Here is a 14192-nt window from a genome sequence, read left to right as displayed (position 1 = left end):
AAGGCCTAAGCGAAAAATGATCTTGACTCAGAGTACGTGTATAGACATTTCCAAACGTAAAATACATTACCTGAACTTCTAAAAAAAAAATACTTGGAACTCCGAGAAATATGCTTTATGACTGAAAGATGAAAGAACGTGTGGACGCGAACAGTCAGGTGCATTGACTTTTTTGCAAACGTGGACATTCGTATTACCAAATTCGTGTATGCAAAGCAATGTGACCCATGTGGTTTGTCTCCCCAAAAAAAGTGAAGTTTTATAACAAAGGTATCACTTGAGGCCAAAATAGTTTTAATGAAATAACAGGAAGAGCATTTCAAGAATAGTTGTTGAGGAATATTTACAGACTTTTTTTTTTTTTTTTTTTTTTAGAAAATAGCTACTTATGAAAAGTTGTATAATAGAAGGAATAACTATCAAATTTATCAAAAATATTGAAATGTATGGATAATAATTTTCGTGCATGATAAAGGTGCACTATGCGTATCAAATACCTTGTGAACCCGACATATTTTACGTTAAATATAATCTATGTCATTTAAAAGTGTTATCCTTTGATATTAAAAGGTTATGTTTCAAACACTGAATCTGATTTTTCTTTTTATAGGAAACAAAATATAAATAGTCAACAACAATTCTTACGAGGTTGTTAGCAATTCACAGAAACCAGATGGCGATCAAACTATCTATCGCTGACTACGAGAAAAGCACCTATTTCGACCTTCAAAAACATGTTCCCAAAGCCTTGAAAATGCATTAGCTTGTCCGCTTCTCCCGAATGATTGCAGACTGCAGATTTCTCCAGTGCTGCCATTACTGGTATGAAAATCTGGGAACGAATACACAGGAGATGTCCCTGAATGGGTACAGCGTGCTTCCTTTGACCCGGGTTGCACTTTCACCATGGACACGCTCACTCCCACTTTTCAATGATAATTATGCTCAACTGTCCTTCGATGACAACTGATTAAAAAAAAAATCAAATAAAAAAAATACAGCCAAGCGGTAAAGTTGTTTGTAATCAGGGTTTAACTGTGACATTTACTTGCAGCTTAAAATCACTGGCATTCCTCACGCCTTTAGCTGCGCACTTGAGTCGTTTTCCCCCCACGCTGCCCCTCCATGGCATATTTGGAGTCCTACTGGTTTCTCTCAGTTGCTGCCAAGCGGACGTCTAGCGTTAGCAGAGCTAAGTTACGAGTTGTGTGTCCTCTGCCTAGGACGCATGGCGGCGTCGAGGAGCTGTGGTCCCGAGTGCACCTCGACTTTAATACTCAAGGGCAGTTGTGAGGCGGTGCCGCGTGGGGGAGTAGTAAAGCGCATTTCTTCTTCCCCGCGTGGCCTCGCACCCTGGATGCTAACTCTACAGAAACCCTAACCCTAGCAGTGGCGTAACGTAACTAGGGGGGGAGGCAGCCTCCTGCAAAGTACCTTGAGGGAGCCCACTCCCCTATGGACCCAGTCAGGGGCCTGCCGCCCGTACACAGAGTACTGCGCTAAGGGGGGCCCTGGAGCCATCTTGGTTAAATAACTAACATCCACGAACATTAAATCAACATTAAAGTTGATGAAACAACCGTTTCCACATGCAGAAATAGTGAAACAGGTCATCCTGAAAATCAGTGTCCTACTCCGATTTTTATTAGTGTTCCAGGAGCAAAATTCAACAAAAACTAAAACTACATGTAAATGTTTTTACTTAAAAAATAGAATTTGTGAATCTGCACACACATTTAAAACACCCTACCTCTAGTGCAAAAGAAATATAGGAAAACACATTCACAGTTATTATTCAGCATTACATTTAAGCCTCAAACATTTTTAATAGCAAGTGTTAATTAAAATATTAGGCAACTATAATTATGGTTTCTTTATTAAGTATATACTACTTAATTGCTTGTCAAATTCTTTTATTGCTTTCTGGGTTTGGCCGGGGACTCATGCCCTGGGAGGGGTACACATGTTATGTTCTCTTTGCCGTGTTGGATTCGTTTCAGTAAAGCCATAGTCCATTCGTCCATTGAAGGGAGTATGCTGTGCGGTGGGAACGCTGCAGGTTTTGCTAATGTGCCACTGTGTACACAGGGTACGAGTCCTCTTGCACCATGGACTACCACCTGGCACGCACACCTCTGGGGAAGACCATGGGGACACGCACGGATACTCTCACCCTGCACCACACCATGGGGACATGGATGTGCACGGCATGATGTCTCCTGCTTACCTCAAGCGCTTCCGCACAGACACAGCTCTGTTGCAAGAAAAGCATCTTACGGCTGCGAAACTTCAGAAAGCCAGTCAAATGGAGGGGGCATGATTTTGGTACTACAACCTCAGCGTTTGTCCGGGGTGTGCTTATTGGATTGCACCAGGGATCCCATTTGTGGCGCAGCAGCACAGCATAGATGCTGGTAGATATGTAGTGGTGGAGGGCCACCTAAATGGGGTGCTGCTAACATTTGAGGGGGCTCTATGCACCAAATGGAATTCTTTGCTGCACTCACTCTTGCATTATTCCCGGACCCAGAGGCCCGAGTCTTTGGGGTGTGGACTTTAATTGCATTTCAGATGTGCTCTGGGCCCGCTCTAGATCTCCCCAGTGGGGCGCAGCGGGTGCCCAGACGACACGCTTCTAGACTTGGTTGATGCAGAGACACCGTCACAATGTGTGGCGGATGGATACCTGACAGAATCGAGAATAGTCATTCATATTTGTATTGACTTGATTCTATGCACTAACCCCAGTGGGTCCCAACCTGTGGTCCGGGGACCCCTTGGGGTCCCGCAAAGCCTCCTCAGGGGGTCCGCGACTGCTTAGAAAATTGAATATTATCAGAATAGGTCCCCAGCTTTCAGTAATGACTGAATTGGGGGGGGGGGGGGCGAATGCCAATGATGATATAGTGGGGGTCCCTGGGTTCCACTAATGATAAAGTGGGGGTCCACAGAAGCCAAAAGGTTAGGAACCACTGCACTAACCACTTAGGTCCGCCTTGAACCATTGCCCTCTGCAGACGGCTATAGAGTGGGGCAGACCATGTGTGCAGATTCCTACCTGGCACCTCCAAACTGACACATTAACAGACCCTCCCTTCAAACAGGGCCTTTCGGCATGCATCACCCAATATCTCTACCTCAACAGGGGATCTACTCCTCTCAAGGCCATAGTATGGGATGCATACCAGGTGGTGGTGGGTGGTGACTGCAAGGGTGCCAGCTTTGGACTCTTCTCCCCCCGCCTTCCCCCAAAGGACACACCTGGCCAAACTTCTTGCGCCCTTTAGAGAGGGCGGTAGCTGCCAGTGACGTGGGTGCTTGAGGACCTTTCAATCAATCAATCAATCATAACATTTGTAAAGCGCACTATGTACTCGTCAGGGTTTCGAGGCGCTGGTGGGGGGAGTGAGGGGGGGGGAGGTGGGTGAGCTGTTAGCGGTCGAAGAGCCAGGTCTTGAGGAGTCTCCTGAAGGCGAGGAGGTCCTGGGTCTGGCGCAGTGAGGTGGGGAGAGAGTTCCAGGTCTTGGCGGCGAGGAAGGAGAAGGATCTGCCGCCGGCGGTCTTGCCCGGGATCCTGGGGACGATGGCGAGGGCGAGATTGGCAGAGCGGAGTTGACGAGTGGGGGCGTAAAAGTTGAGTCTGGAGTTGAGGTAGGTAGGTCCGGTGTTGTGTAGAGCCTTGTGAGCGTGGGTGAGGAGTTTAAAGGTGATCCTCTTGTCCACTGGGAGCCAGTGGAGGTCCTTCAGGTGAGGGGAGATGTGACATCGGCGGGGTATGTCAAGGATCAGGCGGGCGGATGCATTTTGGATACGCTGGAGTCGTTTGATGTCTTTTGTTGGGATGCCTGTGTAGAGTGCGTTGCCGTAGTCAAGTCTGCTACTGACGAGGGCTTGGGTCACCGTCTTTCTGGTTCCTGTTGGGATCCACTTGAAAATTCTGCTGAGCATTCGAAGGGTGTTGAAGCAGGAAGAGGAGACGGCGCTGACCTGTTTGGACATGGTGAGGGCTGAGTCCAGGATGAAGCCGAGGTTTCTTGCGTGGCTGGCTGGGGTGGGTGGGGGTCCGAAATCGGTGGGCCACCAGGAGTCGTTCCAGGCCGAAGGGGTGCGCCCGAGGATGAGGACTTCCGTCTTGTCGGAGTTGAGCTTCAGGCGGCTGTCGTTCATCCACTCGGCGATGGCTTTTAGTCCCTCGTGGAGGTTGGTTTTGGCGGTGAGTGGGTCTTTGGTCAGGGAGAGGACGAGCTGGGTGTCGTCGGCGTAGGAGATGATGCTGAGGTGATGTTGGCGGGCCAGTTTGGCGAGGGGGGCCATGTAGACGTTGAACAACGTAGGGCTGAGGGAGGATCCTTGGGGGACGCCGCAGATGAGGTTGGTGGCTTTGGAGCGGAAAGGGGAGAGTCGGACTCTCTGGGTTCTGTCGGAGAGGAAGGATGAGATCCAGTTGAGGGCTTTATCCTGGATGCCGGCTCCATGGAGGCGGGTCAGTAGGGTGCGGTGGCAGACTGTGTCAAAAGCGGCTGATAGGTCGAGGAGGATGAGGGCTGAGGTTTCGCCGTTGTCCATTTGGGTTCGGATGTCATCTGTGGCGGCGAGGAGAGCAGTCTCGGTGCTGTGGTTTCGTCTGAAACCAGATTGAGAGGGGTCTAGGATGGAGTTGTCTTCGAGGAAGTGGGCGAGCTGTGTGTTGACGATCTTCTTGATGACTTTTGCTGGAAAAGGGAGGAGAGAGATCGGTCGGAAGTTTTTGAGGTCGTTGGGGTCAGCCTTGGGTTTCTTGAGGAGGGGTTGGATTTCTGCGTGTTTCCAGCTGTCTGGGAAGGTGGCGGAGTCGAAGGAGAGGTTGATGATCTCGTGGAGTTTGGGGGCGATGATGGCGTTGGCTTTGTTGAACACGTGATGAGGGCATGGGTCCGTGGGGGAGCCTGAGTGGATGGTGTTCATGGTTGTTATTGTTTCGGTGTCGTCCACGTGGGTCCAGGCGGTGAGGTGGCAGGCGTCTGTGGAGATGTCAGGGGTGGGGTCTGGCGGCGGAGTGGCGTTGAAGCGGTCGTCGATGGTTGTGATTTTCTGGTGGAAGAAGGTGGAGAGGTCGTCGCAGAGTTTCTGGGAGGGCGGGATGTCGTTGGAGTTGGCGTTGGGGTTTGAGAGTTCCTTCACGATGCTGAAGAGTTCTTTGCAGTCGTGGGCGTTGTTGTTGATGCGTTCAACCGGTTGACGTTCAACCGGCTTTGACGTTGTGCAACCGGTACCAAGAGGCGGCGACCAGCCTGGAATGACATGACTACAAATACTGGCAAACTATGATGCATGCAGAGGGGGACAGGTCGGATAGACTACTAGTGTGGTTAGTAAAAGGTGATCAGCAGCGCACCACCATTGGCTGTCTGGCCTCCATGCAGGCTGACAAACAATGCAGTCCATGATTACTACTGTTTTTTCTACAGCGCCACGGACACCCCCGCCTCCGATCTGCTACCTAGATTCATGTACGGACTCCAATTATCCCACCTGTCCCTTCTTCAGAAGGCCAAACTGGATGAACTTCTTCAGCTAGACGAAGTTAGAGCAGCTGTAGCTCAGATACCCCATAACAAGACTCCGGGCATGGATAGGCTACCAGTGGAATATTATTCCATGTTCTCTGCCCTGCTCACCCAGTCCTTTCTGGAGGTGCTTCATGAAGCTAGGTAATGCAGACGGCTCCCGGGCTCACTGCACGCAGCAGCAATAGTGGTCCTCTCCAAACCAGGATATGACCCACTAGATGTTAGGTGATACCACCGATTGGACCTCCTTAGATTAAGGATTACACTTTAAGGTCCTTGGAAAAGTACTTACTAACAGACTCCTTCCGCTGCTCAGAACGTTGGTACATGATGATCAATCCGGGTTTATACCAGGATGTAGCACCTTCCTTAGTATACGACGGTTATTATGGGTCATACATGACACACCCCAAAAGTATTTGATAGGGTAACGGTGTCTCATGATATCGAAAAAACCCTGAGTTTGGAATATCTTTTAACAACGCTGCAGCACATGGAGTTCGGGGACAGTATGCTAGGGTGGGTCCGCATGCTGTACTCAAATCCAAGGGCTAGAGTGAGGACAGGTCAGTGGATAGTTGCCAAATTTTGCAAGGCACCCGGCAGGGATGCTCGCTAACACCACTGCTCTTTGTGATTGCCATCAAGACACTTGCCTGCCACCTGTGACTACAGGCGCAGGACTGGGGGATCCTGGATCTAAACATCCATCACATTGTGTCCCTTTACGCAGTTGATGCACTGGGTTTTCTAGAGAAGTCGGCACTTCACTACCAGACTTAATGTGCTTGCTGGAAGACTTCGAACCTGTCTCAGGCCTCAGAGTTAACTGGCTAAATCATGCCTGTTCCCTCTTACCCTGATCCCCAAAGAGATGCCACCCTAGGACACAGGCTAAAATGGTGTTGCAACACATTTAAATATCTAGGTGTTCAAATCTGCTACAATGGCAGGGCTATTAAGGAGGGCAATGTAGACTGAGCTATGCGCTTGGTGCGGGGTTCACTCTCCTGTTGGTGCTCGCTACCCCTCTCTCTGTTGGGACGGGTGGCGATAGCTAAGATGCTTGTGTTTCTTAGGTTGCTGTACTTTTTTGCTGTAGTGCCAATTGCGCTCCCTAGGCGTTTCTTCAGAGAACTGAATAATCTCTTTCTGACCTTGATAAGGGGTACAGGTCGCTGGAAGTTGGGCGTGGCTGTTGCGCAACAAACTCTCCGAGGCGGGCCTGGGTGCCCCAAATTTTGAATTTTATTCTGCAGTAGCGCAGCTGCAGTGGCCGCTGCATTGGTTGGATGCAACTCAGAGCGCTGAGCGGACTCCTGTTTGGTCTGAACTCGGTGCAGAAAGTGTCTAAATCTGGTTAACAACCGTACTAAGGGGACAGAGTTTAATTATGACAGCGAGGACATGTTAGCGCTGTTTTGTGCATGGCTGTAACCACACCATACCATACCCTACCCTATTCCCAGATGACTGGTTTGAAACAATTACTGTCCACGCGCGAGTTGGTTGCTCAACATTACCTGACTCCATGGAGGCTGGATGGAACAGATGCCTTGTGGTACCTTTTCCATGAGGGCATCCTCATGCCATTCACAGACACTGAACACCTACACTGTGGGGGTGGGCCATTTCCTCACCTATCAGGCCATCCAACACGTGGTGCAAGCCACTTGGGAACCCGGAGAGCTGCCTTAATCGATTGTCCTACACACACTCCTCACACATGGTGGAACATGTCAAGCTGTCTCCACACTGTACGAGGAACTGACCTCTAATGCTTCGGCGAATCTGAGAAGGGCGCAACCCAGTAGGATGAAGTTCTTCTACAACCACTGTCGGACAAGGCTTGGCCGAGGGCTCTGCGGCAGGTGAAGGTGGTGTCCAGGAATCCCAGATTCTGCTTTACTTAATTTAACAACATACATCAAGCTTATTTCCCCCCCCTACACCTCCCCCCAACACCTAAATCTCATGCATCCCACATTGGCTCTTAAATACCCCCCCACTGTAAACTGAAGGACGCTGGGTTCTACCATATGCTCTGGAAATGCCCACCATTACATCAGGCTTGGGTTGTAATTACAACCATCACTGCGGAACTGACAAGCCATGTATTGACCACCACCCTCGAATCCTGCCTGCTTGGCCTTTGCCCCAAAGCTAAGTGAGAAAAGCACATACGCTGGTTAGTCAACCTTGCATTTGTTCTTTTTAAACAACAGACTGCAATGCAGTGGAAGGCGCCCTATGCCCTGAATATTGCTAAATGATTGATGACAGTAGTGTAATGGGTACATGCGGAATCTCATGCGCTGCGATCATGACGTGGCAGGGGAGTGGGCTGGGGGTGTGATTTGGGACACTTATATTGTGAATATTGAGACCATAAACGATACACACCTACCCTGAGAGAACTATTTTGTTCCCACAATACCACTACTAACCAAGGGCAGAACCCTTAGCCCTTAGTGCTGCTGAAGCAAAGTGCATACTGGTTGTTGGACACATGAACGGTTCTCCCTGCCTTCTCAGTTTTGTTTTTGACATTGTCCTTTCAGGATTTTTATATCTGATGTACCACGGACCCACAGCTCATTTGAAGTATGGCTTCCTCCCGCCCCTCCTTGTGCACTGGTCCCATAGCGAGGATAATCTGGGAACTGATTAGACATTATTATTTGCTTTTTATATCCGATTCTGGAACTTGCTGTGATTATGTTTTGTCTCAACATGGATCCATGAAGTATGCTATCATGCTATTGAGCTGGCTTTACTTCTACCATTGTGAAATAAAAAAAAAACAAATAAAAAAAAAACTAATTAAAAAAAAAAAACAGTAAATTTGACAATCTATCCTGAATAGAGGGAATATTTCCTTTTGAGGACAACAGTCAAATAAATGCTCATATTTCTTCCAAAGACGTGGACCAAAAAGAAAATATACATTAAAATGTTTCCAGAAAGCGCTACACATTCTGCCTTGTACTTCTGGTGGTATATACTCTTACTTCCAAGATCAATATTTTTGTCAAACTATCACAAATACAATTGGTTAAGCACTCTATCAAGTAGTGTCTCTTCAGCACTTTAAACACATTAGAATTCCTTAAAGTTAAGCCATGACAATCTTTACTTAGGTCTTGTAAAGCTCTCGACACGGATCATCTTGATCTGTTAGATCGAGAAGGTATTAGCTAATATTCTGGCATCTTATTTTTTCGATAGGTCTCTTAAAGTGTATTCTCAAAGAATGTGTTAGGTGACTGCATATATAAAAGAAAATCTATTGCTTCTGAATAGTATGGTAACAAAGAAATGTAATACGTCCACTCGGTTCACGAACTTCCCACCTTGGTCTTGCTCAATCGGACTGAAGGAAGGCCTATAACAAAGATTAGCGGGCCTGTAGCAGAGTCTTTAAGTAGCCGGAATTCATTATATCCAATTAGGTGCTAAACACAGCATCAAAGTAGGAAACAATGCAATTATATTTGCACCTATCCCCTCACGAAAGAAGGAATAAGACAAGCCATCCAAACTATTATTCTGTTTTAAGTCTTCATTAGTACTTGACACTTTCCAAGTCATTTATACTTAAATACCTGCTCAAAAAGTCGCAACCTCTATAATCTTACACCAGGGATGCACCTGCTACTATTACGCTTTCCCTTGACCAGAATATTATCTTGCTGGTCTGTGTGCTAAATTCCAAAAGACTAGTGCTTTAATTCCTGGTGTTAGACACATTGAAATTAAAGAGAAACTTGTGAACGCACTTCAGCATGGTTGCTTGATAAGACCATCAATCTAAAAGCTTCAAAATAAGGAAAGCTCATTACTCAATTCCTAGCAACAGCAAACCACGCACTACCCACCAATTGGATGAAATTGACAAATTAAGAAAAGGTTTAGGGTCGCTAGGCTTTGGAACATTATGACTTACTCAATACACCACAAGAAATATGTCTTTGTGAAAACCGGACACCCTTTAATAAGACATTTCTTCGAGCACAACAAAGAACGGTATTACCCAATGCACGTGAGATACTCAGAACTACTAAACATCTAAGTGTGTTATATTCCTGAAAATTTTGCTTTGATTGTACAGTTAAACAAATAATTTAGGGAGAAAAGCGTATCACCTACCTTGCCCCAAAAACATCTTTCTTTGCAAGATCAATTCCTGAAACAACCTTCACTCGGAGGATGCGAGATTCATCCTAAAAAACAACATAAAAGTAAGCTATGTTAATCGATTGACAATAACATTTGTTGATATGATAGATCACTTCCAACACAACATAAAAACATTGAACAAGGATGAGTGAGGAAAAAGTGTCGAGAAACCTGTTTTGGACCACCGTTTATGCTTGTCTGTAATGACGAGTATTCATCACGCTATAGTGGTACCCTTCTCTCTCACACACACACACACCTTAGACGTGTGCATCACATATGGACTCCCAAGTTTATTTTGTGTTGTCCACACACACACACACACACACACACACACCTTAGACGTGTGCATCACATATGGACTCCCAAGTTTATTTTGTGCTGTAAATTTCCATTTTCTACTTAAAATCAAAAGCAACCAGTACACTGCTTGTTATGAAGGATGTTTTACATTTCCCCTTATGAGCAGGATATGGTTCCAAACACAATGGTATTTTACTACTGTTGGTGGAAGCAACATCTTTTTCATATTAACAAGAACTTCTATTTGACCATCCCACACAAATCAGATGACAATATGTCACAAACTGGATAAATATCGAAATGTAAACAAACACTAGAAACTTTGCAAGTCAGGTTTGAAGCTGATGTCTGACACTCATGACTCACGCCAAAATATTAACTGCCAAAACGAGATCAAATTATACACACCTTACACTCTTAGCAGATCAAGATAGGTTGCAATCACAACACAACACTGTTGAATGTAAATGCAACTAAATACTTCATTATTATATACTGGTCATTAGTTATACAGGCAGAATAGGGATAAGAAGTTCAAGTATCAACGTATCTACTCTCTATCTGCTAAAGCCAGTGAACCTCAGTTGTTTGTAGCACTGCGTGCACTAGCCAAAACAGCTGAGGAGTAGTATTAACCAGTTGCTGCAGACGAGGAAATAGCATTGAATGTGTGCAAAACCACTATGCACACGAAAACAATATAGCCAGCAATTTCCAATTATCTTGCTGTAGTGGGTAGCTTAGAAGTGCAGATGGAATGCGATTGGTGTGGCTTTGCACAGAAGAAGAGTGGTCACGATCGCTGCCATAGCCTTACTGCCACCTTAAACATAGAAGGGAATACCCAATACGGCTTCCACAGCTATAGTCCTGAACAGGAGTGGTGATCAGACTGACTCAATAGTGCAAGCAATCTACAATTTTAAGATCACTTAGTTCATCCTCACTGCACTGGCCTTCAGCATACCCGTATGCACACCTCTGCTGGCAATAACCTCTACACAGGATAGGGAAGTCCTCGTAACAATATATGGAGGTACTGATACGGACACACAACATGAATGACTATGAAACTATGGTGAGATTTCAATCTGAACACTTTCAGGAGAGGTCTTTTAAAAGGATTCCTGCTGAAGTATGTAGTGATATCCCTTGATTGTTAAAACGATGCTATAGAAAGTACACGCAGATGTTTAATTTACAATTAAATGTAGAGTTTCTCTAAAGAAAATACAGATAAGAGAATAGAAAACTAAACATTTGTCTTTAAACAAAAACATTTCCCATTCGTATTTTCCTTCACCACATATACTCATTGACACAAATTTACGATTTTAAACGCCCTAACCGATGCAAATGAAAAAAAAAATTGCTTCTTTGCCCTTTCGACATTTTCACTTTAAACACTGCCCTACTCCACTCAAATTGATGAATGAGTCACTGACACTCTATAATAATGCCAAAGCAAGTTCACGAGGCCTACAGAAAATGTACCAATAAGTAAATATGTCCCTGCACAGGTAAGCAGTAGCTCAGAGCAGCTATTAACAGCTACTCTCAAAGCAAATGTTTTGCACATTTGAGACACTATAAACAACATTAAAATAAACTAAGATTAAATACTACATGCCCGGATCAACATATTTACATTTTTTTAATCTTGGAGCCCTTGGGAAATGTAGCACATCAGAGACAGACAGAAATCTGGGAAAACCTATCACCGAAACGAAGTGACCTTTGTTTGCTACCAGTGAGATTCAATATCCATTTCAAACACTGTCTCTATACAGTTTGTTGGCCCGGTTCTGTACATCTTCAAATTACTTACAAATAGAGCCCTGCTGAGGTTGCAACATGTGTACCTCTACACCACTAAGTCATACCAGTACAAACCATAGTGCACCCTCACAACTACCAAAACATACAAGCCCACCATCATATGCGATCTCTCTGAACATCATGCGCTTACATAGCAAGAAGTGCAATTACGCATACCTGAATTGAAGTAGAGAGTGGATCTGCATGGCAAAAAACGCCTGACACTATCACCATTAGAATAGTGCTCCTCTGTCGAGGACTACACGATACATGAAATCTATGCATGTTTACAAGGTTTATTACGTAACGCATCCAATGGATAATAGGACCCACAATTCCGGACTGCCCAGCATTAGCATGTTCGTGTTACCGACATATGTGGTGCCAGAAATGTCTAATCTGAGTCTGGCACACAGTCTCAAAGTTGATTACTTTGGCACTGGAATAAAAATTACAACTTAAAAATGTAAGGTCACAGAATTCAACCAGAAGCCTGAACTGGGAAAAAGAGCTTATGAAGGAGTTCACATCAGTTGGTGTTCTAGTCCCGCAGTTGGTATTGGCAGAACATATTTCATAGGAGTTGTTAGAAATGGGGTCTTTGGTTGAAAGTCAGGTTACCCCCTGTTCAAACAAGGATCCTCACTCTAGTCAGGGTAAAAGAGACTCACCCTCAGCTAACCCCTGCTTACCCCCTTGATAGCTTGGCAGAGCAGTAGGCTTAACTTCAGAGCTAGGTGTAAAGTATTTGTACCAACACACACAGTAATTTAATGAAAACACTACAAAATGACAACATCAGTTTAGAAAAATAGGAAATATTTATCTAAACAAAACAAGTCCAAAAACAACAAAAATCCGACATACACACATCAAGTTATGAATTTTTAAAGATTAAACTCAGAAATAGCGCTTAGAAACACAAAATGCTTCGATGAGGTGTTAACACGACGTCGTGACGGAGTCGTTCCCAACAAGCCAACACCAGCAGCGCCGGACACAGAGTCTCGTAGACCCCCAAGTACAGTACCTTTGGTGAAGAGTGAAAACAAGCGAATGCGCGAAATCGGGGATTGTGGCGTCTGCGCGAGATGTTGAATCCGCACACTTCGAGCGGTGTCGGTCACGACGTGGTGCGGCGACTTCCACGGAGTTGCAGACTTCAGCGGGGCTGCAGCGGCATTGGGCCTGCGAAGGTCGTCGCGTTCCAGTGAAGGTCACGGAGTCTGTTGCAGGCGGCGTCACCAGATTCAGCAGCGGCGTCGATTTGATGTCAATTTCCTTGGATTTCCACCAGCTTTCCTTTCAAAGGCCCAGGGACTGGATAGGGCACCACTTGTCAGAGCAGGAGTCTCTCCAGAGACTCCAGGTGCTGGCAGAAAGAAGTCTTTGCTGTCCCTGAGACTTCAAACAACAGGAGGCAAGCTCTAAATCAAGCCCTTGGAGATTTCTTCACAAGATGGAAGGCACACAAAGTCCAGTCTTTGACCTCTTACTCTGTCAGAAGCAGCAACTATAGGATAGCTCCAGAAAGCACAGTCACAGGCAGGACAGCACTTCTCCTTAGCTCTTCTCCAGGCAAAGGTTCCTCTTGTTTCCAGAAGTGTTCTAAAGTAGGTGGTTTTGGGTGCCCTTCTTATACCCAATTTCTCCTTTGAAGTAGGCCTACTTCAAAGTAAAGTCTCTTTTGAATGCGAAATCCTGCCTTGCCCAGGCCAGGCCCCAGACACTCTTCAGGGGGTTGGAGACTGCCTTGTGTGAGGGCAGGCACAGCCCTTTCAGGTGTAAGTGACCACTCCTCCCCTCACTCCTAGCACAGATGGCTCCTCTTTGTGTCACTGTCTAGTGTGAGGTGCAACAAGCCCAACTGTCAAACTGACCCATACAGGGAATCCACAAACAGGCATAGTCACAGAAATGGTATAAGCAAGAAAATGCTCACTTTCTAAAAGTGGCATTTTCAAACACACAATCTTAAAATCAACTTTACTAAAAGATGTATTTTTAAATTGTGAGCTCAGAGACCCCAAACTCCACATATCCATCCGCTCCCAAGGGGAATCTACACTTTAATCAGATTTAAAGGTAGCCCCCATGTTAACCTATGAGAGGGACAGGCCCTGCAACAGTGAAAAACGAATTAAGCAATATTTCACTGTCAGGACATATAAGACACATTCCTATATGTCCTGCCTTAACCATACACTGCACCCTGCCCTTTGGGCTACCTAGGGCCTACCTTAGGGGTGCCTTACATGTAAGAAAAGGGAAGGTTTAGGCCTGGCAAGTGGGTACACTTGCAAGTCGAATTTACAGTTAAAACTGCACACACAGACACTGCAG

The 14192-nt window shown here is 45.8% G+C and overlaps 1 protein-coding gene across 4 annotated transcripts in view; it reads right to left on the bottom strand.

Annotated features, from left to right (window-relative positions):
* Window positions 1–14192, bottom strand: part of NEDD4L (NEDD4 like E3 ubiquitin protein ligase) — a 945521-nt gene that overhangs the window by 749820 nt on the left and 181509 nt on the right. For all 4 annotated transcript variants that reach the window (XM_069220149.1, XM_069220140.1, XM_069220132.1 and 1 more), the window contains exon 2: window positions 9699–9772. In XM_069220149.1, the coding sequence (XP_069076250.1) occupies window positions 9699–9772 (74 nt within the window). The remainder of the gene's footprint in view (window positions 1–9698; window positions 9773–14192) is intronic.

Source organism: Pleurodeles waltl, chromosome 1_1 (assembly GCF_031143425.1).
Source record: "Pleurodeles waltl isolate 20211129_DDA chromosome 1_1, aPleWal1.hap1.20221129, whole genome shotgun sequence".
Classification (NCBI taxonomy): Eukaryota; Metazoa; Chordata; class Amphibia; order Caudata; family Salamandridae; genus Pleurodeles; species Pleurodeles waltl.
The sequence above is the reverse complement of the archived record's forward strand: the minus strand, read 5'-3'. Positions and strand labels throughout refer to the sequence as shown.